The 27,653-nt window shown below is 37.5% G+C and overlaps 3 protein-coding genes across 4 annotated transcripts; 1 reads left to right on the plus strand and 2 right to left on the minus strand.

Moving 5' to 3' along the window:
• Positions 1–890: 890 nt before the first annotated feature.
• LOC109033593 (pre-mRNA-splicing factor ISY1 homolog) lies at positions 891–8,191 on the minus strand. Its single transcript, XM_072299900.1, has 7 exons — positions 8,056–8,191; positions 7,140–7,162; positions 5,958–6,124; positions 4,428–4,631; positions 3,616–3,765; positions 3,155–3,267; positions 891–2,487 (listed from the first exon to the last, which is right to left on the minus strand). Exons 1-7 carry the CDS (start codon positions 8,056–8,058, stop codon positions 2,266–2,268), a joined length of 882 nt encoding a protein of 293 aa, XP_072156001.1. The 5' UTR covers positions 8,059–8,191; the 3' UTR covers positions 891–2,265.
• Positions 8,192–8,304: 113 nt separating this feature from the next.
• On the plus strand, positions 8,305–11,415 carry LOC109037980 (EKC/KEOPS complex subunit Tprkb). Of its 2 annotated transcripts, XR_011899775.1 has the most exons (3): positions 8,305–9,006; positions 9,321–9,411; positions 10,120–11,415. XR_011899775.1 is itself a non-coding variant. In XM_019052879.2 (2 exons), exon 1 carries the CDS (start codon positions 8,487–8,489, stop codon positions 9,003–9,005), a length of 519 nt encoding a protein of 172 aa, XP_018908424.2. In that variant the 5' UTR covers positions 8,306–8,486; the 3' UTR covers position 9,006; positions 9,321–9,908. The 2 variants fall into 2 exon arrangements, 1 of the variants encoding a protein (XP_018908424.2); XM_019052879.2 differs by lacking the exon at positions 10,120–11,415 and having other exon boundaries at positions 8,306–9,006; positions 9,321–9,908.
• LOC109037979 (tetratricopeptide repeat protein 39C) lies at positions 10,438–24,771 on the minus strand. The gene is made up of 11 exons (XM_019052878.2): positions 24,127–24,771; positions 23,104–23,309; positions 22,343–22,471; positions 21,367–21,574; positions 19,678–19,882; positions 18,143–18,352; positions 16,700–16,868; positions 14,856–15,054; positions 13,269–13,511; positions 12,430–12,644; positions 10,438–11,821 (listed from the first exon to the last, which is right to left on the minus strand). The coding sequence occupies exons 2-11, from the start codon at positions 23,296–23,298 to the stop codon at positions 11,702–11,704; spliced, it is 1,893 nt and encodes a 630-aa protein (XP_018908423.2). The 5' UTR covers positions 23,299–23,309; positions 24,127–24,771; the 3' UTR covers positions 10,438–11,701.
• Between the last annotated feature and the right edge of the window lie 2,882 nt (positions 24,772–27,653).

The raw sequence follows: 27,653 nt of genomic DNA on the forward strand, positions 1-27,653 counted from the left end.
TAGCGCACGGAATAAACCTTATTCAACTTTTTCCTTTTATTAATAAGTGACGTTAATACAGTAACGTGGAGAATGCACTTCGGCCCTGAGTTATTCTAAAAACAAGGGTAGAGATCAAATGACGAATTTCATGGATGGCTTTCAGGGAGACGGCAAAATTTTGCATCTCCACGCAGATTAAAAAAGAAGTGAGATGCTCATATAGTAATCTTACAAAACGAGTGAAATGACTCAAGAATATATGCATGTATAAGGAGTTCACCAAATCACTGAGAAAAAATGATGCATGGAATATCAATGGCAAGTTTAACTCCTACTTAAGAAATTAAATCGAGAAATATACTCACAATCATTTACCTTACTTTGTCTTCTAATTAAACTGAAAAAATGAACATTATCTTTTGTTCATCTGCTCTTTTATAATTTTAGATGCTATATTCTATCATACTTAACTTTTTGTATGGAAAATACTCAACGTCATTTTTCAAAAACTTCCGTGATTTATCTGCTCTGTGTGGGTCAACTTACCAATTTCTTTTCTTGAAAACTGCCAAAAGCAATAGAGAAAAAACCAAACAAGCCTAGGAGAGGACAAATTTTCAACTTTCTAATGTAATTTGGATTCTGAATGCGAATGATTTGAAGAGCTATCATGAACCGCATCTTTCATATTAACATTCCACTTTTTATGCATTTCTCAGCCTCCTGCAAAAATTCAGTTGTTCAATGAATTAAGTTTTGACTTTTCGAAATTGTTCAGTAGCGGCCTCTGGCATCTCATTATTGATTTAGTTTGATACTTTGTTATTCTGTCAACCAATATAAGTTCTTGTGGCAAGATTGATTCCCACAGATGCTACATGGACTATCAAATCAATTAAACAAAACTGTTGGGTTTTTGACACAAAAAAAGATCTTGTATTTAGGTACAAAATAACTACATACATGAAAACCTCATTAAATTAAAACATTTTACATCATCACAGTTGAATAAATGAGCGTATTTCTGCCAAACGGAACTATGTGCATTATGACGTGAGCCCTGTTATGCATATATATTCTTATGGGTCTCAGGGCTCATGCCTTAATGCACATAGTTCCGTTTGGCAGAAATACGTCCAAATAAGCCTAAATTCTATACAAAATGAAAACATACAAGGAATTAATAAGTGCATGATATTAGACCATTTTGTTCAGATAGAATTGACAATGCCAATTCTACTACTAAAACAAATTCTTTTGGAAAGAAACCCTGTCATACAATTTGATTCAACCTAGTGACAATAGTTTCTACATTTAATCATCCTCATTTTGAATTTGATTCTGGAAATAAATTTACAACTGAATTGGAGCAATGGGTTAGTAATAGCCAGCAAACTAAACTGTTTATCGTATTTTTTTGTAATACTGACAGACAGTAGCAGCATTTAACATACAAAAATAAAGTAAAAAGAATCCAATTCTTGGGAGGAAATTCCTTTCTTAACTTGGGTTGTGGAAAAATCTTGACGGAACAAATAAGAAGCTGGAAGTTAGTTGATGCTTTGCGTGATGTAAATTACAGTAAAAAAGGCAAAATACACCAGCAAAAAAAAACACATGCTCACTCCTTTGTTAAGATAAGAGAGGTTTATTTTGCATGGATGGATAGGAAGGCTTGAGGTTGTGAGGGTGCGTTACTTCACCCAAAGTATGTTAAATTTTCATAATATTGGCACTTGACATCCCATAATATTGCAGGCATATTGCTAGTGAATAAATTTCCTGCCATGGCAAAGTTTCTCTGTATCTTAATAAATTACACTAGTGGAGACATATTCTTTTAAACTTTCCCAAAATTCATGCAGCAGAGCTCGATTCATGGGCTAAAACAGTTAACACTTAGTTTTAAATTACCTGTACTATTCACATGATTCATCAATGAGGCATTTTGAAGCAAAATGAGCACAGTCCAGTTTCTTGACGAGTCCCTTGACGCTAGTATTCGTATGGAATGCCCGCTCATCAGTAAAATGGACTTTGCTTCAAAAAGCCTCAAATATTTGCATTACTTATAAATATTTTTATTATTTGCAAGAAAGTCAATTATTCTCTTTCTGTATTATACATAGTAATGTTTTAAATATTTCTCAATGGTACCTGGAAAAGGGAACAATTAAACTGTTTGCTCTGACATCAGCTTTGGTCTCAAAATGTACTATAACCGATTTTTAAAGTTGCTTAAAAAGTGAAAAAGATGCTTTAGTGAATGAGAGGAATAACAGATCAACTGTTTTTAGTTTCATTGATACCGAGTAGTTCTTTTGCACTTTCTTCTTCTTTCACGAGAGCTTCACTGGCATATCTGTTCAGAAGCTCCTGCTTTTTCCTTTCGATGAGTGCTTGTTCTATTTGTTTTTGAGATGGAACCGGGACATGAGCAATAAATTTAGATCCACTGAGCTCGTTTTGAAGCCCTGCATCCTCTTCACCTTCATTCTCACTAGACTGTAAAAAAAAAGATAGAAAGAACATAAGAACTGAATTGTAGGGAAGTTTGCGCATACTTACATTGATTTCTGTGCTTCGCACATTTCCCTTCCTTCTGTTTCCCCAGATTTGCCATTTTTATTGCCTGAATTTTAATGTTTCTATGCCGCATCAACATCAACTTCACCTTCATAATTTGGAAAGGAAATGCCTCTTGTCCCTCCCTTCCTCTTTGAATATTCCCCTTCAAGTGTACCTGCTATTAAAAATTGCCGAGGTGGCAAAGCCAAGTCAAAGTCTGAGGCATTCTTTCTTCTTTAAACAAAGGAGGTTGGTCAAAAGTCTCCCTTTAACATTTTTCTCGAGAGAAAAGTAAAAAAAAAAGAGAGATAATGTAACCAACTTTATGAATATTTGCAAATGAGTGAAAATAGGATATGTTACAAATAAAACTGAAACCGCACAAAAGAACAATGTACATCTTCAATTGAAAGGATTGATCATCAAAATTGGGTTTAAAATAGGAAACAAAACTTCTTTACAACAACAGGATTTGAAAAAGCTTTTGGGGAAGTTCATTCAGTGTGCTAGCACTGCAGGCTTTTAGAATTGGTCAAACCTTTCTGCTCGACTTGAAGTTTTAAGACAAGTCAAAGTTTTTTTTTTTTTTGAAAAATATACTTACATCACCGCTTTCTGTTTGCAAACGGCTTTTCTCAACCTCTTCTGTATCACTTTCCTCGCCAACTTCCATTGATTCTACTCGATTTTTCCAATCAGCTACAGCTTTAGCAATGGCTGCAAAAAAAAAAAAATCAAATTGGCATCAATAAGGACACTAGTTTTAAATTAGAAAAGTCTCATGAAAAGATGCATGTGATACACGTTTCATACATATAAAATGTTGCATTTTACCACACTATAAATAAAAGTTTCTGTTTTTGTTGGCTACCAGCCTTATTTGGTAGAACATCTCAAATTATATTTTATGGAATGAATGATTTTCACAAATTTTCTTTGATCGAACGGAACGTTTTTTTGTACAAAATGTGTTTAACTTACTGGTTTTCAATCTACTAATATCAACCTTATGTTCTACAGCATGCATGAGCATGGAATGTTGGCAAAGAAAAACAAATTCCAAACCTTTTTTTTCTTCAGTCATCTCAGCTGGCAGGAGGAGGCCATCATCATCATCTCTATATCCATAATAATCAGCATCAATATCTTTCATTAGCTCTCCACGAGTTTTCCGTGGCGGAGGGGGTGGCTCTTGCTCAAATAACTCTCTTACTCCTAAAACACAAAAAATATGATTGGGTATTTTATAGATCTGAAGGACAATCTCATTCCTCAATCACTAATAAAATTTTCAGCAAAGTGGGAATGATTGGGAATAGATTATTTCCAATTTGAAGTCTGAAAAACCGCACTTTGTGCCATTCACTACAAGGCAATGCTCCCCTTTCATTGTTAAGTTCCTCCATATCAATCCCTCAATTGTGACCGTAAAACTTTGAGGAAATTACACCTCACAAAGAGGTCAGTCTCATGTAAAGTTGCTCAAAACATCAATGTTATATGTATTTAACATCCCAGTTTTACATACCTCATTGAATATTCTCTAGAATTTTTCTCAAGCATTGAAATGAAATGGAAATAACATTGAATCCATGAGAAAATCCACCTTCCATTTTCAATTTTCAGCTCAAATATGATTTTTTTCCCTTGCTGTTTACAAGAAATTTTTTCATTGGAATCAAATAAATCTAACGATAAATAACTTTAAGGTGCATAGAGAGTAATCTCCATTGCAAATACAATGTTTCTTATTACGAGTATCAATTAATTTAATTTTTCCTTTAAGACAGGAAAAAAAATTAGAATAACTTTAATGATGCCTCATTTATCAGTCTCACTAGATGGTTAATAGACAGACATAAAGTTACAAAGCTAACCTGGTAAATCTTTTGCAGCTCCGAAATACTTGTAACCGCGATTTCCTGGTACCTCCTTTCCTTCATGGTCCAACATCCGAGGACCAACTCTGGCATAATCTGGCCCACCTAATTCTTTAATTTGTGCTTCCCAATGGCTTTTCTCTCTGATTAGTTTGTTGATTTCATCATTCAAATCTCTGATTCTGAACTCGCCAAGACCAGCTGAAAAGATAAGGGAAAGTGTGGTAAACCTAATTGAATGCTTACAAATAAAAAAGAACAGACACGAGTGAAAGAACTCAAAAAATACAGTCATTGCTTGCTCATCATTGTTCCAGAGTTAGATTGAGGTAGATGCGTTAAAGTCAATTTGACAAAATCACCTTAAAACCAGCATCAGTATCTTTAAGCAAAACCTCATTTATTTGTCTCAGATACATTTGAATGAGAACACATTTAAAAATAACGAGATATATAAGATAATGATGTGATGTCCTTCCTGCAGGCCGATTATTTAAATTTTGTGTTTGTTGGGCAGACGTAGATGATGTAGATTAAATGGCAGAGCGTAATTGGTTGGCGTATTTGGTGACCGTTTTGTCGTGCCCTTGTCAGGTGGAACTAACGACAAGCTAAAGGCACCTCTTGAGTTTCTGACAGTATGTCAGTCATTCCACCAGACAAAGGCACGACAAGGCAATGCTAAGACTTGGCCGACCAATCACGCTCCGCCATTTAACCAATGTCATCTATGTCTGCCTGACACAAAATTTCAATAATCAGCCCGCTAGAAGGTAAAAAATTCAACTATGCAGCATAAAATTTGACATGTCACATTCACATACAATCATTCATGATAGTCATTAACACATTTTGTTTGCATGAAATGAAATATTGCTTTGCTGATGGATCACTGGACAAGGTGCGAATCTAAGCATTCTGATACAAGTTTCCACTTTAAACTGTCACATAGAACTCGATGCGACCAGCAAATTTTACTAAAATTATCTCCTAGCCAAAACACCAAGGTTTTTATTCAGCACCGTTTTTATTTGAATTTCCTACCAACAAGAAAAACCAAGGTGTACATGAATTAAACCATGCACTACAACGATTTAGGCAGGCCTCTGTACCCAGCAAAGTTCTATTCCTGCCTCGAGCTATGTTCTTCAAAGTGATGACAACACATAACAGCTGAACCGCAGCCCCAAGATTTAAGATGCCACAATTTTATACCGCAGAGATTGTTATGGCAACATTTAGTAAGTATGCAATTTAACTCAAGTAGATTATGGTTTTGTGTGAGCAGAAAGTTTGAATTTACACATTGAAGAACACCGACATCTTGGGTATGATGAGTATGATAATAATCAAGTTACTCTCAATAATTTTCATTGCATAAATCGTGTTCTATATGACATTTTGATGAGAAAACAAATGTGGTGAAGCTTAAATTTGCACATAGTTAAGTGGTCCATTAATGACTCCGTAAGTATTTTCCGACCATAATTATTGTATGATTCAGTTCCCAAAATCAAAATTTGTTACCATTTTGGATTTGAGCAACTTTTCGGGCTACTTCTCTAATTATCTGCATCCTCCACTTTTCAGCTTTTGGTAATTCTTTGCAATCTGAGGCAAGATATGGCCTCCGTTCTTTTTCCTCCGTCCCTTTTTCATGAACTTGTGCCGCTCGCCACCTTGCGAGAGTTGTCCTGTAAAAATACAACGACATGTATTACATTGAAACAACTATTCTGATAAAGAATTGATACATAAAAATAATTTTGCCAAAATGATCGACCTCAAGAAATTACATTTCCCTCAGCAATGACTAGAGTAATAAAACTAGAATGACAGAACAAATGATTCCCTTGGATTTACTACCTGTGCTGCACAAGGTTTTTTTCCTCTTGACGCCTTTTGTAATTATGTATGGATGTAATATTATTTTGAATAAATGACTTTATACCTACCAATCTATCTGTCTGTTTATCTATCTATCTATCTAAATAGGATCATTCCGTACTGACTGATCTGGTGGAGACACCCAAAGGACACCACCTGCTTTTGATTTGAATTATTTTTGATGTGCGAAGTAGCATAACATAAAAGCAAACAAAATGCAGCCTTCTCAGCTCGTTAGTTCATGACATGAATTTGGATTTTTAGGCTGTTGTGGCTCAGATATTGAGCCTTAAAAACTTGATAAATCAGAACTTAGTTCGGGGAACTTGTTCCCGGAACAAGTTTTAGCTGAGCTAAAACTTATTCCTCCAAACCCCAGAACTTCCCGAACCTTGAACTTCTAAGTTCCTTTTGTTTTGGATTTGTTTGTTTTTGTTTTTTACGTCCTTCATATGTCTTGGCATTTGTTTTTGTTGCCCTCACCGCCGTAGTGATCCATTATTTTGCAAAAATTGTGGAGTTTGATTGAAGTTCCGGTTATAGTTTGAAGGAACTCGTGTGGACAGCATTTCACTTTTCAAGAAACAAGTTCAGCGAACTAAGCAGTTCAAGGAGTAAGTTACTCAAACTGCGCTTATGTGGACAGGGCCTATGTTTTTTATCTTCTTCACTGCTCATATTTTTACTAAAGTGTTAAACATTCCGAAAACACCAAAAATTGGTAAAAACTGGTAGAGAAATTGGAAAGTTACAATGTTAACTTGTGTTTGCCTGTAAGTAGCCATACTACTGTATTTTGAAAAGATTGATGGAATAACTTACATGGCCTTCTCTGCATTTCGAGCCTGAAAAAAAGAGCAAAACATAAAATTGAAAAGAAAGAATTACAATATATGCATAGTTAAATTTGGTTACCCACTTGTGGCAGATGCATTTAAAAAAAAATCAATAAAAGGAGTCTATATACCTATTCATAATACAAGAACTTAGGTAAAGGAAGAGGAATTGAGGAAAAATTATGAACCCTATCTTCGGATGATGAGAGCTCTGTGAGCAAGATGAGAAAAAAAATATTACAGCAGTTGACTCTGCCCTAAGATGAGGCCTACTAACAAGCTGATTTAAGCACCTTCCCTGTTGAATAAGTATATGCCATAAATGCTCAAACAAATCTCAACATCACCTGAGATATGAAGAACAAGCAGCTTGTCTGTTAGCAAATGCTTGCATGCTATAATCAGCTATAATCTATGTCAAGTAAGTCTTAACGCTTTTGACATGCAAATGAGGATCTACCATCTCCATTTTCTCATTTAATCTAGAGGCAACAAATAAAGATGGCGAATCTCTTGGCTCACTCTAGAAACGTTCAAACTTATTTTTCGTAGACTCTTCTGTTCCACATTGCTGCTTGACGAGCTGTAGAAACCAAGTGCATCGGAATCATTGAGTCAATATATTTACTGGTAAAAAACCAGCAGAAATTCAATTTGGGTTTACAAAGCCATTGGACAGATCAGATGGAGGAAAGAATCGCACGCTCTCCTCTTGGTAATTAGTTAAACCTCTTCACTGCGTCTATTCTATTGTTCCTGCTACAGCGTTTGCAAAATCATGCATGACAAAACACCTTCCTTAAATGAGGGGGATATCTTTATCAGAGATAATTCGCCGGTAAAGTTAAGTCCCGTTTTGTAAAATCTTATCATTAAGAGAGGAATCAGAACGCTTGACTTACCATCGTTTGTTGCGACTTGAATTTTTAAAATTTCAAAGGTCAGGCAGAGCGTCAGTAGGAGGAGATATCAATGTCAACTTAAATTAATTAAAGTAGGAACAATAAAGGTTGACTTTTAATATTTCAACTGATTTTTCCGACGTTAGAAAACGTAGATGATAAATCACTGTTTGGAGGTTATGTTCGGCGCGGCGTCCCGTTTGTTTATGTTTTGATTTGCTCCACGTGCGTAAAACCTAACCTTTAAACTGATTTCACTAGACTGGTTCACGGTTCTTGGTCGTAAAAAGTTTGTTTTATCCAATTTTTGTCATTCACTCCGTCAATTTTTGAACTTTCAGTGATTTTTTGTTTGCTTTTGCTTGTCTTGCCCTGAAGTAATGTGCCTCGACAAATTTTAATCCATACGCCGTTGAGATCATTCTGTCACAATGTACAGTTTCGAGCAAAAGCTGGAATTCGGAGTGGCACTGCATCTAAGATTATTTTCTAATGTAAAGAACACTCGCGAGTTAAGGTCAGGAGTCATGTCTGGTCAGTTACTTTGTGCTCTAATCAAACCAAAACTCCTAGTTGACCCATTCCAATTAGTCATCGCTGCCAACAAAGCTGTCGTCAGACAGAATGTCTCGTCGCTCGTCACGAAGTCTATTTATACGGAAATACTATTCAATTTGTCACCCAGCAAAAATATAACTCAGGGTCTTACTAAATTTGGTGTCGGTGATGATGACACTGATATTTTTGTACTCGTTATTCCAAACAGTGACGAAGAGTTGCAGGAAGTGCTCAGACAAGTGGATGGTGATATGCGTCCTATAGAAGATGCGAAGGAAATGCTGAGCATCAATGAAGTCATAAAAACTTATAGTATTCATAATGATGAATTAGCGATTTCAAATCTATTGGACTCTGTTGTTACAAGGATAGCAGCCAAGGATTGTCTATGAGGTAATTTTTGTGCATCTTTGTTAAATTCTGTAGTGTTACGTACCGAGTTTACAATTGAAGGGCAAGTTCCAGTGGGTTTTAAATGTACTTACCTGATTGCATCACCCTTTAAACCCTACGGTCTGCATCATGAAATGCCAAAATTGAAGACTAACTCTTTTGAGGTGCTTTTTCTTCATAAATAAACTAAAAATGTCTGGTCAATGATTTGACATCAGATTTTCTTCAAGCATATTACCTGGCCACCAAGAGATTTATGAATAGCCTCTCAGCCTTTATGAATTTTAAATTGAATATTTGTCCACTTCTTTCAGGTTTTCAAATCTGTGCATGTGTCTCAAGCGCATTCCTGGTTGGAGCTGACAGGCTGAAGAAAAATTGATGAAGCCATCAAGTATTTATCAGGTATCAGCATTTTCAAATAGTCATAGCATTAAGTAAGGCATTAAGCAGATAGAATGGAGACATCTTAATGATTCACCGTCGAATGAACCTATTTGAAGAGTGCCATGGACATGAGTGGCTTTTTTTTTTAAAAGAAAAATTGTTAAATCAGTCTTCATTTTGAGTATAAAGTGAAGGTGAAACTTTGTAAAAATATTTAACACTAGAGCTCAATTTTTATCTTGTTACTGAAGTCATAAGTACAATCGGGTCACAAGTATCTGAGGACCCATCCAAGTACTACACAAGCTACCTTCTTAGGTACCTCCTTGGGAGAGAGGGCCTGAGCTTGCCTTACTTGGGTTTACGAGGAAGAAAGGGGAAGTCAAACCCAGTCTTACAAAAGCCCTGAACTTGAAGAAAAAATAATATCTTCTGAAAAAAGTAATTTTTTCAGCTATTAGACTCTCTTTATTATTTTTCTGAATAATTCAAAGGGGGAGGTAAGGTGAGAGGTTGTCTTACGGGTGCATTACAAGATGGGAAGGAGGGTGAAAAAGTCTATCAAAATGCCTCATATGATTATTTAAGTTCTTCTAAGGATCACAAAAATTTCATCCGAAACTCCTTTATCAGTGATAATATTTGATTGAGTTTTAACTAGGTATTTGTATCACTTTTGGATATTGTCGGTGAACTCCAAAAACATCGTATTTTGTTCTGCTACAGGAGTCTGACTGTTGATATGTTCCAACCTGTTACAAAATTACTCAGTCCCTAGGCTACGCAATCACATCAATGGGTTGTCAGGGACAAATTGAACTTTTGCACTTTGCACTGTTATATTGATCTTATTCCTCGGCTGAGAAACACGCTCTTTGCTCCACTTGAAGATTTTATATTTCAATGAATTAGGAGTTTGGAAACAGAAAAAGCATACTTGCTATCTCCCAGTGTCAAAGGAGCTGCATTTATTGCATGCAATATTCCTTTAATGCAAAGCTTTCTGCTAGGTTTTTTTTGGAAAGCAAGAAACCTTTTTTTAAAAAAAAAAAAAAAAATGACCTCTCCTTGTTGAGTTTTTGGCTTGTTTCTGTAAGTAAGGTCATCATTACAATCAGAATGGATTATTTAGAAATATTGCTTTATTCAATAATAAAATATACTATAAAATTTGAACTACAAAGTGCTCTATAAAACAATTCAGAAAATCAGTCTAACTTCAGTTTTAACATTAGATAACAAAATAAAGGATTTATCTGAACAACGATTAGCCAATCAGTGCTTCTCAAAAATAAAAAGAATTTGGATGGAAATAGTGGACTGAGTGTAGAGCTTTTCTTGTTCAAACCAATTTGACAAGTAAAAAACTGAAAGGAACATTAATACCTAAAAATGGGCATTTTGAGATAGTTGATAAGTAATGAGGCAACTCTATGAATAGGGGCTACTATTTGTCTCCCCTCAGGAAATTTAAATTTTAACCAAATTCTTGAATTATTTAGCTGTTGACTATTATCGGTATCCTATATTTTCTGTATTGTATTTTTTAATTTCATTACTTATGATAAACAAATATGAAATGTATTTGAGAGGAAAAGACTAGAGACATTAGTTACCCACGTAATTTGTATGTAAAGGGTACCTTGAATGAAAGAGTTAAGTGACACATTGTAAAAAATTTGAGATTCCAGTTATCATGTCGTATTTCATCACAGTGTGTACCTTAATTTTTTGGGTGTACTTTTTTTCATGCGCATAAATACACTTGTTCATGCGATGTATATTTTGAACCCATGCTTTTGCGTCTGGTCCTCCACAAAACCTGGGATACTTTAAACTTTGAAGTTGTCGGGTTCCCTTGAGTTTTCGAAGCGTCTCTTAGGGGAGAGAACCTATGCCAAGTCTAAAAGTGTATTTAATGGTAATGCACTGGAAATCCAACCAACAAGTACCTTATCAAGTGTTTGAAAGGTGTAGATTTTAAGTTGACATCAACTCAAATATAAGCAGCATGCCTTCTAATTTTTTAAGTGTTTTTTCTTCACCTCATTTTACATAGTCACAAACCTAGAGGTAACTACTCTTGTCAGTTTTCGTAATCGTTGGGCTAAAGCTAAAGATGGCTTGAGAAGAAGTAGTATAAGTGCATAACAGCTCTTTTCGTGGCGAGTGGCTCAATTGTTCTGAAATATCCAGAGCCAAGAAAAATTAGGTAACAAAATGATGACTACAGGCATCTTTGCTTTGATTCATAAACTCTGAGACCGTAACTTTCTCTAAAAGAGAATGTTTTGACTTCTCATAAGTCTTAGAATCTTTTCAAAGAATTCAAAGCAGCTTGAATCTTCATGCTGAGCCGACTTTCAAAATCGTAGTTTTTGTAACTGGATTGTAGCTCTTGGAGTTGAAATTTGCCCTCGGCTCTTGTCTGAAAATTATAAATATTGAAAAATCAGGATCAAAGGTGACATTATTAAGAAGTTTTTGTTTCCTATGTTGATAATAGAAGGAGGCCCATAAGTTTTGCGCTCATCTTATGCAAAATTCAACAATGCTTGAATTAAACCACAATCCTAACAATGCACTTTTAGGCGGAGATGCAACATCTTTCAATTTATCTAACCGTCAGATATAAAAGGGATGGTTGCATGTAGTAATTCTGAAAGAGAAATACAGGCTTGCAGATTGCATTTTCAGCTTAAATAAGGTACCCAACTGATGTTTTTGTATTGGAAGATATATCATAGCATTGAAAAAAGAGGCTTGACAAAGTTATCAGGTACCAAGAGGTGTTTCAAATCTGAAAATTTTTCTTCAAAGTGTGCTCAAAGCTAATGTACTTGGTCAATTATTTTTCTCCAAGATTTCCAAGATTTTCCAAGAAATGTAAGAAAATGCAGTGCACTTTGTTGTAAATTTTGTGTCATTGTATCGCTTTAAATAATGAAGTTAAAAGAAGAACTTATAAAAATTGTTCCCTTAAATAGTATCAAAATAATGGTACAAATTCTACAAAGTAATTTTCACTTTTATTACCGATTCCTCCCTTAAAAGTATCATGCTGAGTTCATACAAGGCAAAGGCGGAGATGTGTGCATCGTCGGCAGTTTTTGGAAGACTCTGACGAAGAGTCAATACCTCTTTAAAGCTTTGCACTGCTTCGGAACTTTTACCACGGCTGTTTAGTGCTGCTCCAAGAACTAAAAGTCGAAGCCCTATCATAGGCTCCTGATCTCTCGATTCCGAGCAGTCTGAAATTTTATATTAAAAATGTTTAAATTATCGAGTGTACTTTAGTGCAGCATAACTGATCAGAAAATTTTATATAATAGAGGCTGTTTTAGTTTAAAAATGTTTGGCAATCAATAGTAGAAAAATAAAGTTTATTTTAATTTTATTCATGAAAGCAGAAAATATGAGTAAAAAAGATTAAAATTAATAAGTCACATGAAAAAGCTTCAAATGGAAAACAGCTAGAAGACTCTATCCATCCTTCTCTGAAACAGTAACAATTCGTCTTAGAGATCATTTTTTGGTAAGAAGATCGGACTACTCTTGTCTTTTAACATAAACTTAGCATTAGATTAATAAAATCAATCAATTATCCTGAAAAGAATATCGTTGGAAGCTCTTGAAAAGATCTTTTTCTCGAAATTTTCTGGCAATTATTTTCACTTATTCTTGACTATTTTCAAAAAATGTTAAGAAGAATTTTTTTTTTTGTTTTCCTCAAAAAAAAAAAAAAAAAAAAAACTGAACCGTAAATTTTGAAATGTTGGAATGGAATCACGCTTTTTTCAGTCTCAACCTTAAACCATAAAATCTTTAGGTACATACTTACCTTATCCCCCTACCCTCTCATCAGCTGCACTTACCTTCAATAATTTTGCCTATAGTAGAGCATGGTGCCAGGGTGTTCCACAAGTACAGCATCTCATAGATCAGTAAATTATTGCAAAATCTATTTTTTGGTTCCATTTTATTGGATCTTTTCCATACGAACTCCTCGAGCTGCTCTTTTGATGAAGATGGACTGTGTGTGCTAGGGCGGTGGTTCCGCTTGATATCAGCCTGAATTTTTGAGGCTTTGTCGTGGAACCCGTCAGCACCTGCTGATACTGAAATAAATCGTTAATGTGTTAATTTATGGACACAACTTCAGAATATTGACACATTTTAACGGTGCTGTTGCTCTGGTTTTTGCTTAGACGAGGTTCATACTCTCAAAATAAGAGTCATTGGTGTGTTGTTGCGTGGCTCCTTAAAATGTGCGCAACCCGTGAAATAGTTGAAAACAACGTCAATGATTTTAAGACTAAAGAAAAGCTAAGATTTTCCTTCATTTTAGCGTGATACCACATAACATACCTAGTTCGGAGTTCAAATAGTTGCGCCTTGCCCTTGCGCGCTTGATTCTCGCATTTAACGATGCGAGCATAATGTCAGTTTATAAACGTCTGTGATTTAAGACTAATAAAAAGCTAAGATTTTCCCTCATTTCTATATGATACCATATCACAGACGTAGTTCAGAGTTCGAAGTTTTGAGAAGTATGCGAGAATGATGCCCATATTACCTTCATTAACGTCAGTACTCTCAGACAAGTGGATAGCTAAGATTTTCCTTCATTTACGCGTGATACCACATCACATAATTACTCCGGATTATGGCCGGATCCACACAGGCCGTCGAGGTCGCGGCCTAGGGCGGAAAATTTCGGGGGGCTGCAAAAAATGTGCGAAGAGGAAGACGAACACAACGCCACGAAAAGCATCGTGCAAGGCAACGCGGCCCTTTTAATCCAGAGAAACCAGGTGAACGATGATGACGAATATAGACCGCAAAATAGTTCATGAAAGACTCCGAATATCTGCATTGGAAAAAGTTGTGGGTGTGTATACGTGCGGCATGACAACCCCCCCCCCCCCCCCTCCTCCGCGGCGACAATTCATACAAGGGCTGCAAATTCTTGGTGGCCTTGCCTTGGGGTGGCAATTACGTAAATCCGGCCAGGCTTCCGAGAGATCAAAACTCTTGCAGTTCTAAGTGAGATGGAAAATATAGTTCTGCATCTAAAGTATTCTCAGCTTCTTTTACCGATTTTTCTCATTCCAATGATATTTTGTTCATTTATTCATGTTCATTTATTCATGTTTATTTTTGCCCTTCTATGCTTTGGTTTCTTCTCTTCGCAATATGCCACCGCGTTGACTTAGCGTCGAGTGTGGTAAATTTTGATTCTTTAGACTATTAACTCCTCCCAGGGAACTTGAGTTTCTTTGACCTAAGGTTTTGTGCACTTTTCAATTTTTCTTTAAAACATGTTTTACGTACCGTAATTGGAAATTATTTAACACTGTGATCTACATAGTTCTTCTCTAATCTCACCTTCGGTGTTTTGGTACTAATCAGCATAGCTAGAATCAATCAAATGTTAATTACACCAAGTTTAAAAAACTTACTTGCTGTTAGGTACAAATAAAAAATTTTCGACCATCTACTCTGAAGGTAAAGATAATTGAACACATAATAGGCATTACTCCAATCCAACTCCATCAAGTAACACCATCCCACTTCGTGAAGGCACAAAAGTTTCACTTCTCTTTGCGGAGAGCTGTCAATCGCTGCTTGGTATGCCAAAATTGCTTTCGATATATTTTTCTGTGAACAATTATGGAAAAACTTTGAATTTTAATCGGCCGTTTTACAGAGCCTTAATTATATAATGTTTCACTTTTGGGTATCCTAAGTAAAGGCGTTTTCTCGGTCGAAATTTTTTCAAGTATCCCTTGTCAAGTCCCTTGTCAAGCATCCCTTGTCCCTTGTCCTTGTGTTTTTGTCAAGTATCCCTTGAAACTTCCGCAACTTGCCTTTTCAAATTGAATTGAAGGTCACATACAGTAGGTGTAATAATTATGTACCATTAGTTTCCTTATGCACACAAGTGTTTTTACAGATAAGCCAGAAATTCGACGGTGTAATTACCAGACCACATATTTCGGTTTGTCGTCTTCCTGTCATACTTTATTTTTCAAATGGAAAACCACTCGACATCACTTCTTAAAACCGCTCGTGTTTTATCCCCTCTTTGGGAAGAAAACTTTGCGACAATTTCAAGAATTTATACGGATTTGTTTTCCTTCAAGAAAGTAAAATGGGAGCGGAGATTTTTAAACACAGCAAACGAGATACGTGGTCTGGTAGTCTCACTGTCGAATTGTAGCTCCGAATCGCAAAATATAGTCTAAACGATCACGGCATCAGGTAAATCGCTGAGCAACGAGGGGGAATACGCGTAAAAGTCGTTTCATTTGCATGCTTCTATTTGGAATTATTTATAAAAATATGTAAATGAAGAGAAGAAAGTTAGCTGGGTTTTATGTAATGCTTTATCATTTGAAATGGCAATAATTCCAACAAACTGTACAAAAACTTCAAAATCATAAATTGAAAACCGCTGACGCAGCAAGTTTGAATAATCGCGTCAAACACAGTGCGGCCGCGCGGTGCGGGGCTGGCGCGCACACGGTGCAGAACGCATCGTAGCGCCTTACAAGACCGCAGGATACTTCATGCATTGCGCGCACAGCACGGCGCGCCTTTCCTTTCATCAAAGAATAATCTATAATGTTCTCGCTTATCTGCGCACTGCTACACTATCGATTGGGTTTTTAAATGATGCAACTATTCGGCCTCCGCGACCACTCGGGGTAGCATCTTTTCACAATGAAGGCGTTTGTCGCGTTTACTGTTCCCCCTTTGCCTGCCTCTATCACATTACCAACTTTTTTACGTTAATTGGACCACGTTTAACAGAAATTAACCAAGCCACATCAGCTATTGTCAAATTTAACCGGGCAATTTTATTCTCACGAGAGAACGTTTGTGCGGATTCTTTTGAAACTTTTTAGGAATTCGCTTTGCACTATGGGAAAATTCACTGAAATTTGCACAAAAATCCGCACAACCGTTTTCATGCATAGAATTAAATTGCCCAATTTTTGGCAAAAGCTGATGTGGCTTGGTTCCTTGCTGTTTAATGCGGTCCAATTGGACTGCGTTTTGCAATTTGGAACTATAAATTCTGGCTCTTCTGGAAAAACACTTATGCGCATAGGGAAACTAATGGAACATACGTTGTTTTAATACCGGGCCAGAATCTATAGTTCCAAATTGCAAAATGCAGTCCAATTGGTATTCGACGACTGTTACTGAAGAAATTAATTATATTATTTTCCTGTCGAAGATCCGCGCTAAAAATTAGTGCGTTGCGTACCTTTTTCCTATTATCCACTTTTTGGCTTACCTTTAGTCTTTGAATCCTGCCTTTGAAAAAAAGGAACAAGGCAGCTCCTTTAAATTCCTCCTCCGCGTCTAGCAGTAAGGTCTCAGCTGCTTGAATATTTTGAGTGCTCACGTTACCGTCCAACTCGAATATCGGTTGTATAATGGTATAAAACCAGAGCAATGTCAATCTAGGAAAACAAATGATTCGCTTTGAAACAAGCACGACCTTTTCATCTGGAAATTCCGGTCTAGTTTAAAAACTGTATCAGTCAAGTGTAGATTGAATAATGATTAGTATACCACGTGCGGAATATATTGGAAACGGCTTAGTGGCCCGATCAAAATAGAATCGCCTATCTTCATCAGATGTTGATTAATTTCCTCTCATATTTTATTTTTTAATGCAAAAGCAAGCAACATTCTAACTTAAAAGTAAGTATAGGTACTCAACTGGAAGCAAAAAACTGCGACAAAAATGTACCCAAAGACGGGTTACAGGGGGTGAATCTATGGTACGTGTAGATCCATAAGCGCAAAAAATCAAAATCTTGACTGATCCGGTTCTCGGGATATCGCATTTTGAAATCTTCATATATTACATGCAAGTTTTCTATTGTTTTTGATCCAGTTTTTTTTTTATTTATTTGTCTGTTAAAATGCGGTGTCGATTCATTCACGTTTTTATTTTTCGTTCGATTCATGTCTATCGAATATATACCGTCTCCTTGCATGCGGACTTCCTATCATACTATTTTTTAAAACTGAACAATTCGCCTTCTGCTGCGTCTGCAGCAATTGATGTTACAAATATGTTGTGCGTGCTGATTTCAGCCAATTACATACTCGACTCTCTGAAGGCGTTTTATGTGCGCAAGTAGCGCAACCTGTTGGAGAACGAACGAAGTAGGCATTGAGCGAGTCATTCAATCTTACTTCTGTTGTTCTCCAACAGGGTGCTCCACTTTTGCACATAAAACGCCTTCAGAGAGTCGCGTATGTAATTAGCTAAAATCAGCACGCACAACATATTCGCAACAACAATTGCTGCGGCTGCAGCTGAAGGCGATTGAAAACATCCGTATAATACACGCTGAAAATCAAATTAGCTCTTTAATACCTATAGAGAGTTCTACTTTGTGGTCTCTTTATAGGGGATCGTCAAAAAATGTTCACGATAAACTAAGTTTAATTGCAAAATGAAATATGACGTGCTACAATTTTTTTTGTTTTGCTTCAAGACCACTGTGTACTTCTATTCTCGTATGGTATTCTATAACTTATGGAAAATTCTCGGATCCCCCCCCCCTTCTATCGAAATCTAATCGGCAAAAGCATTCCGACTTTAAGTAGGTCGTTTCCTGGTCTCACTGGTGAAGAATTGTTCTATTTCATAGTAAACCAAATATTATTAGTGTCAAGTATTGATTTCTACAAATTGGTCTCACAACTGAATTCTGCTTACACCGCCAGAGGTGCTCGCATGTCATCACTGTTTTTAGAATACAAGAGTGCTTCTATTCCTTTCCTCCGATCGCTGCTGAAGCCAAGAAAATGTATCACTTTTAGGACGGACGCTGGTAGTAGAGACAAACATAACTGAAAAGTACCATATCCAAAACTTACGGCCGCCATCAGTCTCGAATATTCGTCTGAGTCGATTGACGGAACATGTCTGCACAGAAAATGTATCACATATTACTCAAGTATTCTCCTTTTCATAAGTGCAAGAACATTTTACTTAACATAGATCCGTAAAGGCGCCTTATCTTAATCTCACAGAATATTATCATAATTTCTAAGTTAGCCTAGGATTTTGGAAGCCGAACAATTTTACAGTTCACAGTCTCCTCGATTACTTGGTCATTTTTGCTAAAAAAAAAATTGACTTGTTTCTTTGTGAGTAAATTTACGTTGAATCGTCATTTTTGTATGGGAATTATGTTACCACGTGTTTCATGCCATGCCTCTCTGTATAAGCCTACTCGCTTTGCGCCGACTGTATGTGAGTTTTCGAAGAGCTTCCTCCTTTTTTTTTTCTTCGAAATTAAATTAAACTGCACTAAAACTTTAAAAAATGCTTCTGATAAATGTGCTGTGAAAAACATTGAGTCATAGAAAAAATATTTTGGTTTGTCCAAAAACACCAATTCTCTTGGTTCAAGTAACCGAGGTTTTCGGTGGTAGGTAGAGATAGACTTCCACTTCAGGTAACAAGAGTTTTTGTCAGTCACACCAAGACTCGTACTCCTCACCGAAAAATTCTCAGTCATCCGAACCGAAGTTTCCTTTCTACGACCAAAAATCTCATTTACACGGACCGCAAACTGTGGTGCTATAAATTGAATGTCAGTTCTTGTAATCGATCCGAGGCTCTTTCTCCCTCCCCAGCAGCATATTTTGACGAAAAAATCGAGATATTTTTAAATTAATTTGCGATTTTTCACAGTTTTTGACGATAACATTATTACGATCACCAACATCTTGGCGATTATCCTCCATTTTATAAAATTGCGTTCGATAAAATCGAAATTTTATCTTAATTCATCACGATTATTGATAGATATTATTGCAATAAAATCGCGACTTTATTGCAAATTCATGCGTTATAATCGCAATTTTTCATCCGACAGTATTGCAACAAATCGACAACGGTAAAATCGCGATACATTCTTCGATCATATCGCAACTTATCTCCATTACTGCCACTTGGGCTGTATGGAGCATGTTTTTTTAGGCAGATTCACAAGTATTCAAGTTCATAGGAACTTACATGAGGCAGCTTAGATACCCACTCAACATTGGCGGACCCAGCAAATTGGCAGTATTGTCTTTTCTCCATTTAAACCTATGGAAATGTATTGATTCTCGTAGGGGCCGGGTGCTCTGACAAGAATCGATTATTTAGCATAGGTTTAAATGGAGGCAGTCCGGTGTTGCCAAATTTCCGAATCCGCCCCTGCCACTCAAAGCATGAACTTTATAATAGATCGAACTTACGTTAGAGTTTCGGAGGTTAATGAAAATAAGCTATAGAATCGATTTTTAAAGTTAGATGAGTATCCATGGGCGGGGTCCACGCTCGTGCACGGTGTGCCCGCCTCGCTCCCTGAGAAGGAACAACTTTTTTTCCGACCTTGCGGATCGCCAATTGTAGTTTGGACGGACTGGCTTCTGGAGATGCACATCTCTTCCCATGTCGAATCTGAAATACATTCCATCTTTAAGTCGTGGTCATACGAAAGATCAAGTTGGTTTGTAACTTTTTATACGAAGTCAGTCATGGAGAAGATTTTAATCGCAATTTCAATCGATTTCGATTAAATGTACTTCATTTTGCAGTTAGCAACTATGATTTCTGGCTCAACTATAGAAACGCGTATGTGAATAGAGAAACAAATGGAATATACGTTGTTTCTAATGGGAGCCAGAGATTGTTGTTCCAAATTGCAAAATAAAGTCCGAATGTTCATTGCTTCCGACGATGAAACTACCAGGCCGGTAGTTTCTCAAGGCCTTAAAGAAGCGAGCATAGAGAACTTTCCTAACTTTTCCCGGAAAAAAGTCTTATCGGGAGAAACGAGGCAACGTTGGAATGCTCATACGGCGTCAAAAAACAACATTGGCCTTTTAAGCCCGATTGTTTGATGCCTCGATTATCTTAACAACGCGCGTTCGAGAAATCGCGCCAAACACAGTGCGGCCGACGTCAAACTCATATCAGCGCCTGCAAGACTATGGGAATACTTCACGTATTGCGCCAAACGGTGCGGTCGCCGTGACGCATATTAGCACCTACTAGAGTCCCTTTATACTGAGAGTCAAGACAATTTGAATCCATTTCTGATTGGTTCCCGTATTTTAGGCCTCCACAGTGTCACAAACGGGAATAAAGATTACATTTTCACCAATTGCAAAGATTATAATCTGGAATGGACCAGGGAATTACGGGTTCGGCAAGGAACAAACGGAATGAGAGGAGGAACGGAGAAAGGCATTTGAGAATGGGCCGATCAAAGATTACGAAAAACGTTCAATTTCTGTAATCTTTATTCCCGCGCGCGTTTGTGACATCCATGAGCCGAATTGTCTTGACTCTCAGTATAAAGGGACTCTAGCGCCTACAAGACTGCCCGAATACTTCTTGCATTGCGCCAAACGCAAAGCGAGATGCGAGAACCATTTGCGATAACTATTCGACTACGCTGCCGTGATAGCGAAGAGAGCAGTAAGTGTCAAATTTTCGGAATCGAGTTTCCTTCAAAATTCGACAATCGCAACTTATCACGATCACTGCTACTTGGGTTTTTAGTTGTGAAAAAAAGTAAGCGCCTACATGTATGGGTTTTGTTTTGTTCTTATCGTAATAAAAGTCGCATTTCTTTTGCGGCAATCTTAAGATTATATGAGTATCAAATATAGCTCACGACTACTGATGGCCTCAACAGTGTCTCACGGGTAGCCCATCCCCAAAAAGTAAACATCGTTTGTTCTTATCGTAATAAAAGCCACATTTCTTTTGCGGCAATCTTAAGATTATATGAGTATCAAATATAGCTCACGACTACTGATGGCCTCAACAGTGTCCCACGGGTAGCCCATCCCCAAAAAGTATACATCAAACTGGATTCCCTTATTCTATGCACTTACGATTCATTGATTGACAAGAGTTGACTTCGGAAATCTCACCTGTAAACCCAGTCGATAACGCTCCAGCGCTCTGGAGTTTGAATATCTGATTATAGCACGTTTGATATATTCTCCAAGCTTTGCGTAGCACCCAAATCCCTTTCATGAAGCTTGATATATCTTGCTGAAGGAAGTTGAGTAATGCTATGAAGACTTGAGCATCTGCCGATATTATCTGCTCCTCCAATTTTTTCAGCTCTGTAGAACCCTACAAAAATGCACAAAATAGCTTAGAGATCAAATTCTCCAATCCTTTACTTACGTATTTTTTTTTTATTTATTTAAGCATATATGTGCGCCTCGCGTATTCTAGTTTGTTTCAATTGTATCTACGCCTATTTAAGCATTTAAGAATGATTTGTACCTACTTAAGAAGTCCTATCGTAATATGAGGTATCCTTTTAAATTTCCTGACTACAACGTCGAAGTTTAAAAAAAAAAAATAATAATAAAAAAGGGGAAAAAACAACTTGTGGAATGTTGGCCAACCCCCCCCCCCCCCCTTTCAATAATAAGCTTAATCAACTCAATAGAAGCGATAGAGAATCAGAAACAGCCACATAGACTTGTCGGACTCACACTCAGCGTAATCAAGAGCTATCGCTATCGCCATGATTATAATTCATGAAAAGCCTTAAAACCCCTAAATCCTTCGTAAAATTAACATAATTAAGGAATGTAAAATAATGTGACTCTGTACATTTATAAACTTACCAAGAAAATACCTATGTCTGAAGCTAATCTCGCACAGCAGTTATTTCACTTATCAATGGTATTAACGTTTCTGACTCATGATCAGTGAAGTTTTGCATAGGTAGTAAAACCAAACATGTAGGCATAGCCTTATTTCAGTTGTTCTAAAGTTTATGCCTAGTAATTTTTGAGGAGACAAAGACTTCTATCCAAGTACAGATATTTTGTTAAGGGAGATTGCTGTGACGAAGTATTTTTATTTTAACATGAAAAAGAATCTTACATCAACGCCGAAAACTTTGCTCTTGATGCTCTCGAACCAGCTGTTGTCTTGAGAGCATTTGGACTCCAATTCTTGAAATGCACGTAAAGTATCTCTAAGTTTGTCATCCTCAAACGTCATTAACGCATTCTGGGGAAAAAATATTCGACTTTGTTACAACCATCGTATACTAACTTTCTCATTTTTATTCTTCTCGAAACTCTCCTTACATTTCTATTATAGGTTGCCATTCGTATGAATGTGGAACGTCGCGCACAAATTAGGTAACACCTCAGGGATAGGTGATGTTGTTTGGAAAATCGATAGATAAAAAGTGTGAGGTTTTTCTAGGGTCATGTTTCTTTTATAACGAGATAATAAGAAAAAAACGAAGTGACAAAACGCAAAAGTCAACAACAATAACATGTAGAAGGGTGCCTCACGTGGCTATACTGGCACGCGAGTCAATTGCGAATGTCAAAGCGCCTTCATTACTGTGCATAGGCAACATAGACAACCACTGAGCTGGAACTGTCGCATTCAGGCGCTAACTTCGCATCCGTTCCAATTTTCATTTTCATAGCACGAGAGAAGAGAGATTCTTGGCAATAGAATCTTATCCTCCCACAGTTAAAATTAAGATAGCAATGGCGCTACCTACAAAACTTTAATAGGGCGACCAGAAGCTAAACGCTTCAAAAGACAACTCTGCTACTCATTTTAGCAAATCATTTTACGACAAATATTTCAGAGCAATGAATCAGGTGTATAATGGAACATACGATTGAGGAGACAAAGCAGAATGCAGCTTCCATCTGAAGGGACTGAGCATGATTTTTAAAAAGGGATTGCGCCTCCTCAAATTTATTATTTAAGACTAATCGTATGCCTTCTCTTGCAAGATCCGATTCTTTTCCATAGCCCTCTCGACAACTTCTAAAGGCATCGTCTGTTTCGGTTGAGGTTCCTTCATCCATGAGCCAAAAGTCTGGAACACAACACCGAGAGAAAATGGGAATGTGATTTTTCATGTTAAAGCATTAGAAGGGGTTGGAGCCAGAGGGGCTAAAGTACATCGCTACGTTACAGAGGTTCATCTAGCAAATTTTTATTCGAGAACAGTTGCAATTTTTACTTAAAGGTTGTTGTAAATTTCCTCTATGATTTGTCGAAAATTCCATAAAATGGTCCTCATAAAAAGCATCTATTAATATATCAGTATACCCAAGCGTCAAGAGGCTCCTAACTCCATTTTAGTCATTCCGAGATATCAGGGAAAATTCGTGAGTCGGCACCATTGATTCCAATGTAAATCGCAATTCTTGAAATTTCGTATATCATAACTAGCGGAAGATACTTAGGGTTACCAAATTTTCCACACACTCGGAACCGTATTGGGGATTTTCAAAACGACACTAACTCGATTCCTAAAAAAATGTGAGTTAGGTACCTTTTGGCTCTGGGGTACTAATATACAAAGAAGTATAAGTTTTCAGTGAAAATTTGAAATATTTCGCAATGTCATTGAGCTCCTCTGGTTTCTATCTCCTATTTTGACGTAGACTGAGACAAATTAGGCATTCAATTAAATGTCAACGCAGAACATCATCCATCACATCTAAATTATCCTCTAAATTAACAAAGAAAAAGTTCAGCAAATTTCCGTAAATTATAACGAGTTTTCGTTCCTTTAAAGAATAAAAGACGATAGGATATTTGCAATGCCGCGTTTTGAAATACGCGCGTTTTCTCAGAGTTTCGCCATAGATATACTGATCGTGAAAAGTTAAAAAAGCCAAACTTACCGCACGCAGGAGCTTTCACCGAAGGAGCAATGCGCTCCCCCTAACTAGATTGCGTCATTGTGAGTTTTGGTGTCGAGCACGTTGCGGCCACGGAAATTGTGGGGGCACACACACATAGCACGTTGCGAGCGGAAAAGCGGTAGCACCAGGATATCAAAACGATGAAAATCAAAACACCAAAACTAGCACGATTTTTTCTATTTGTTTATTTATATATATTTGTATTTTGTATCAATTTTTACTGTAATTTATTCTTTATTCGCAAAAATTGCACTGACTTACGACCGACACGCGATGGGAGTGCTTTACGTCCTCTATGGTGCCAACGTGTGAATGAAGTGAAAGAAGGAAAAATCATATAACTGGGACTTAAAGCCCGGGAAGTGCAGGGTGTGATCGATAAGATGACGTCATAGCGCCGTGAAATCGTTTCAATGGGGCGCATAGAGCACCCCGCCGACCAATCCTCCGGGACGGACGGATAGTTGTCAGACTGAGCCATTAGAAATCAAGTTTCACTTTGGTTTACTCATCGAACCAACGAGAATACTTGTTAAGTTTGGCAACTCAACCTAACTTGCCAAATGCTCCTGTGCTAAGGGAGAACGCCGCATGAACTTTCAGACGTTGCTAAATTTCTTCTGCGCATTTTAAAAAAAAAATAAAGTCATTTACATTCGTCTTTAAAATCTTAAAATATAAAAATATATACCAGAATGAATGGCAGAGAATAGTCTAGGTGTGGCATGTTTTAAAAATTGGTCTTTATGTCCGGAAAATTCATATTTTATTTGAAGAAATTTTACAACAACTGAATGTTCATACGGCGTTTTTCCTTAGAATGATCCAGCACACGAGTTTGATTGAAAGTGTTTCATCGCTTGGTGGCCGTCCATAAATTACGTCAGGCACCCCCGGGAGGAGGGGGGTGGGAGGCTAGGGAGGGAGGCTTGGTACATGTCTGATGAGAGAAAGCGGGGGCGTCAAGCTCAACCCCTAGTTGCCTGAGCCGTATCAAATTTGACCTGAGGCTTATGCTAAAAACACGTGCACCGCAGGTCGTATAAGATCGCTCTTCTGTGCTTTTTGAGTTTTAGATATCGGTCTACACATACAAGTACATCGTTTAAAAAGAATTGGACATCACATTGAGAAAGAAGAAAAATCGAGTGTCAGGAATTTTTTTTTTTTGACAAGCACCCGTAGAAATCTCACCGGACTTTTTGCTCAAAGGGAGTCACGGTGCCAGCACATACGAGGTTTTGGATGTATGTCCACAAGTGCATCCAAAAAAAGATCAGACATCGAATTGAAAGGAAGAAAAAATTGAGTGTTAACACAGCCGAAGATAGGAAAGAATTATTCGGGCCTTTTGTTAAACTTTTCTCCTGATTCTGAGTGACATTCCATTGACAGCGGGCCGATTATTGAAACTATGTCAGCACGACAAGACATGACCCTGTATAGTGCAATATGTATTGCTTTTCGATGTCTTATCGGGCTGCCTTAAACTTTCAATAATCGACCCGTAAAGCCGAGCATTGCGCAATCACGCCTCGCGCCATGGCGCCTTCAATTTAGCGGAAGCAACACGGACATCCATCAAGCACGAATAGTTGTATCTCTGCGCCGTCATTAACGCGCGTGCGCGTCTTTTCCCTTCTTGCTCTCTTTATTTAGTGTCGTCGGGTCTTTCTTCGTCTTATTTAGAGATTTGTGAGCAGCACAGCTGAAGATAAAAGAGACGTAATCGGGCCCCGTTTTTCTTTTTCTTTTTTTTTAACTCTCTGCCCGAATCCAAGCGACTTTTCATCGGCAGCATAGAGCAGAGTATTGCGAGCTCACGCACGCATCATGCCATCGTGCCTTCAATTTTGCTCACGCAACATGGACAATCCATCAAGCACGAATAGTTGTATCTCTGCGCTGTCATCAACCCGCGTTTAGGTGTCTCTTATTTTTGAAATTTAAGAAAATTTAAGGTTAAGCCCGCCGGAAATATGCTGCGATGTGTTCAAATCATAGATTACATGCAGAGTCCCTACAGTACTGGTGCCCGTTGAAGTCACTTCTCGAGGCTGTTTTATCCGACACCTCTGTGAATTACGCGCGGCAATCGGCAAAATTTATTTCATAAAAACCGGGAGTTTCGCACGCTTTTGAATTCGCTATGACTTTAGTCGACAAAATTTGTCAAAATAACTATCGATTTAAATTAAAAAATCTCGAAGAACACTCGTAGCAATTTTTCCATAAGCCCCTATTTTAAAAAATGTCATTTTGCTCATACTCTGGGTTCATACATTCGGAGAACAGGAGGCTAGGAATGTACCGTTCAAGGATTGACTTCAGCAGCGTCCCAGCACAAGCAACTCTATTGTACTAGAGGTCCAAATCAAAAATCGTTTTGAAAAAATTCTACTTAAAAATTGGTTAGATAGCGTCCGTGACGTTGTCAGTTGCCAGAGGGGTGAAAATTAAAAAAAAAAAAAAAAAATCCTTACCCTCAAAAAATAGAAATGAAATAGTAGAACATACTTCAAAAACTATAATCAACTTCAGTGTATTTAAATGCGAGCTGATCTGAGTAGCCAAGGGTACTCTAGGGTTTTTATTGCTTTTGCGAGGGGTGAGAATAGGGAGGGTGAAAACAATGGGGGGAGGTGGGAAGGTGGGACTGGAAGCTGACAGCTTCCAGTCCCACCCCACCCCCCATTGTTTTCACCCTCCCTATTCTCACCCCTCGCAAAAGCAATAAAACCATTCACCTCAAAAAGCAATAAAAACCCTAGTGTACCCTTGGCTACTGACCCGGTTTGGGACTTAGAGTATAAAAAATCTCCATTTGTTCTCTATTTTGTGACTGTTCGCGCAGAGGGGATCCAATCATGCACGGAGGAATAATTTGGGCCAGCGAATTTTAAACCATCACATTTGGGGGAAAATTGGTGTCACTTGTCTCTGGCCATGATGGATCCGTATTTACCAAAAATACAACAGTGCAATAGCTTTATGCTCGTTTACTTTCGGCGTCGATTCGCCCTCAATGACCATTTTTACATCCCCTCGGCACCTCAGGAACAGGGGAGCCAAGGTTGGCATATATATGGCATTGGAAGAGTGGAGTCCATCACTGCGTGAGATAACGCAGAAGTCGACTTGAAGCATCGGTTTTTGGAAATTGCATAAATGAATTAAAAGAGATTATTTTCGAAGTATTACTTAATTTGTCTTACTTTTGCGTTACGAGTGTGCTATTAATGAATAGGGATGAAGCAACATGTAAAAAATAGCGGTTATTTACGTGATTTAGGTATACTCAGCCCCTCTCCCAAATGAACATCGTCACCAACAACTTGATGCAATAACGCAGCAAGGCCGTCCGCGTGTCGCTATTACTTAGTATGAAGACAGCGCGCCTTCATTTCTCTGCCTATGCAGCGTGGACATCCGTGGAGTAATATTAGTGGTATCACGCAAAGCGTTGCTGTCAAAGTTTTGTTCACAAATCCGCACGTAGTGAGTGA

Source organism: Bemisia tabaci, chromosome 4 (assembly GCF_918797505.1).
Source record: "Bemisia tabaci chromosome 4, PGI_BMITA_v3".
NCBI classification, from domain to species: domain Eukaryota; kingdom Metazoa; phylum Arthropoda; class Insecta; order Hemiptera; family Aleyrodidae; genus Bemisia; species Bemisia tabaci.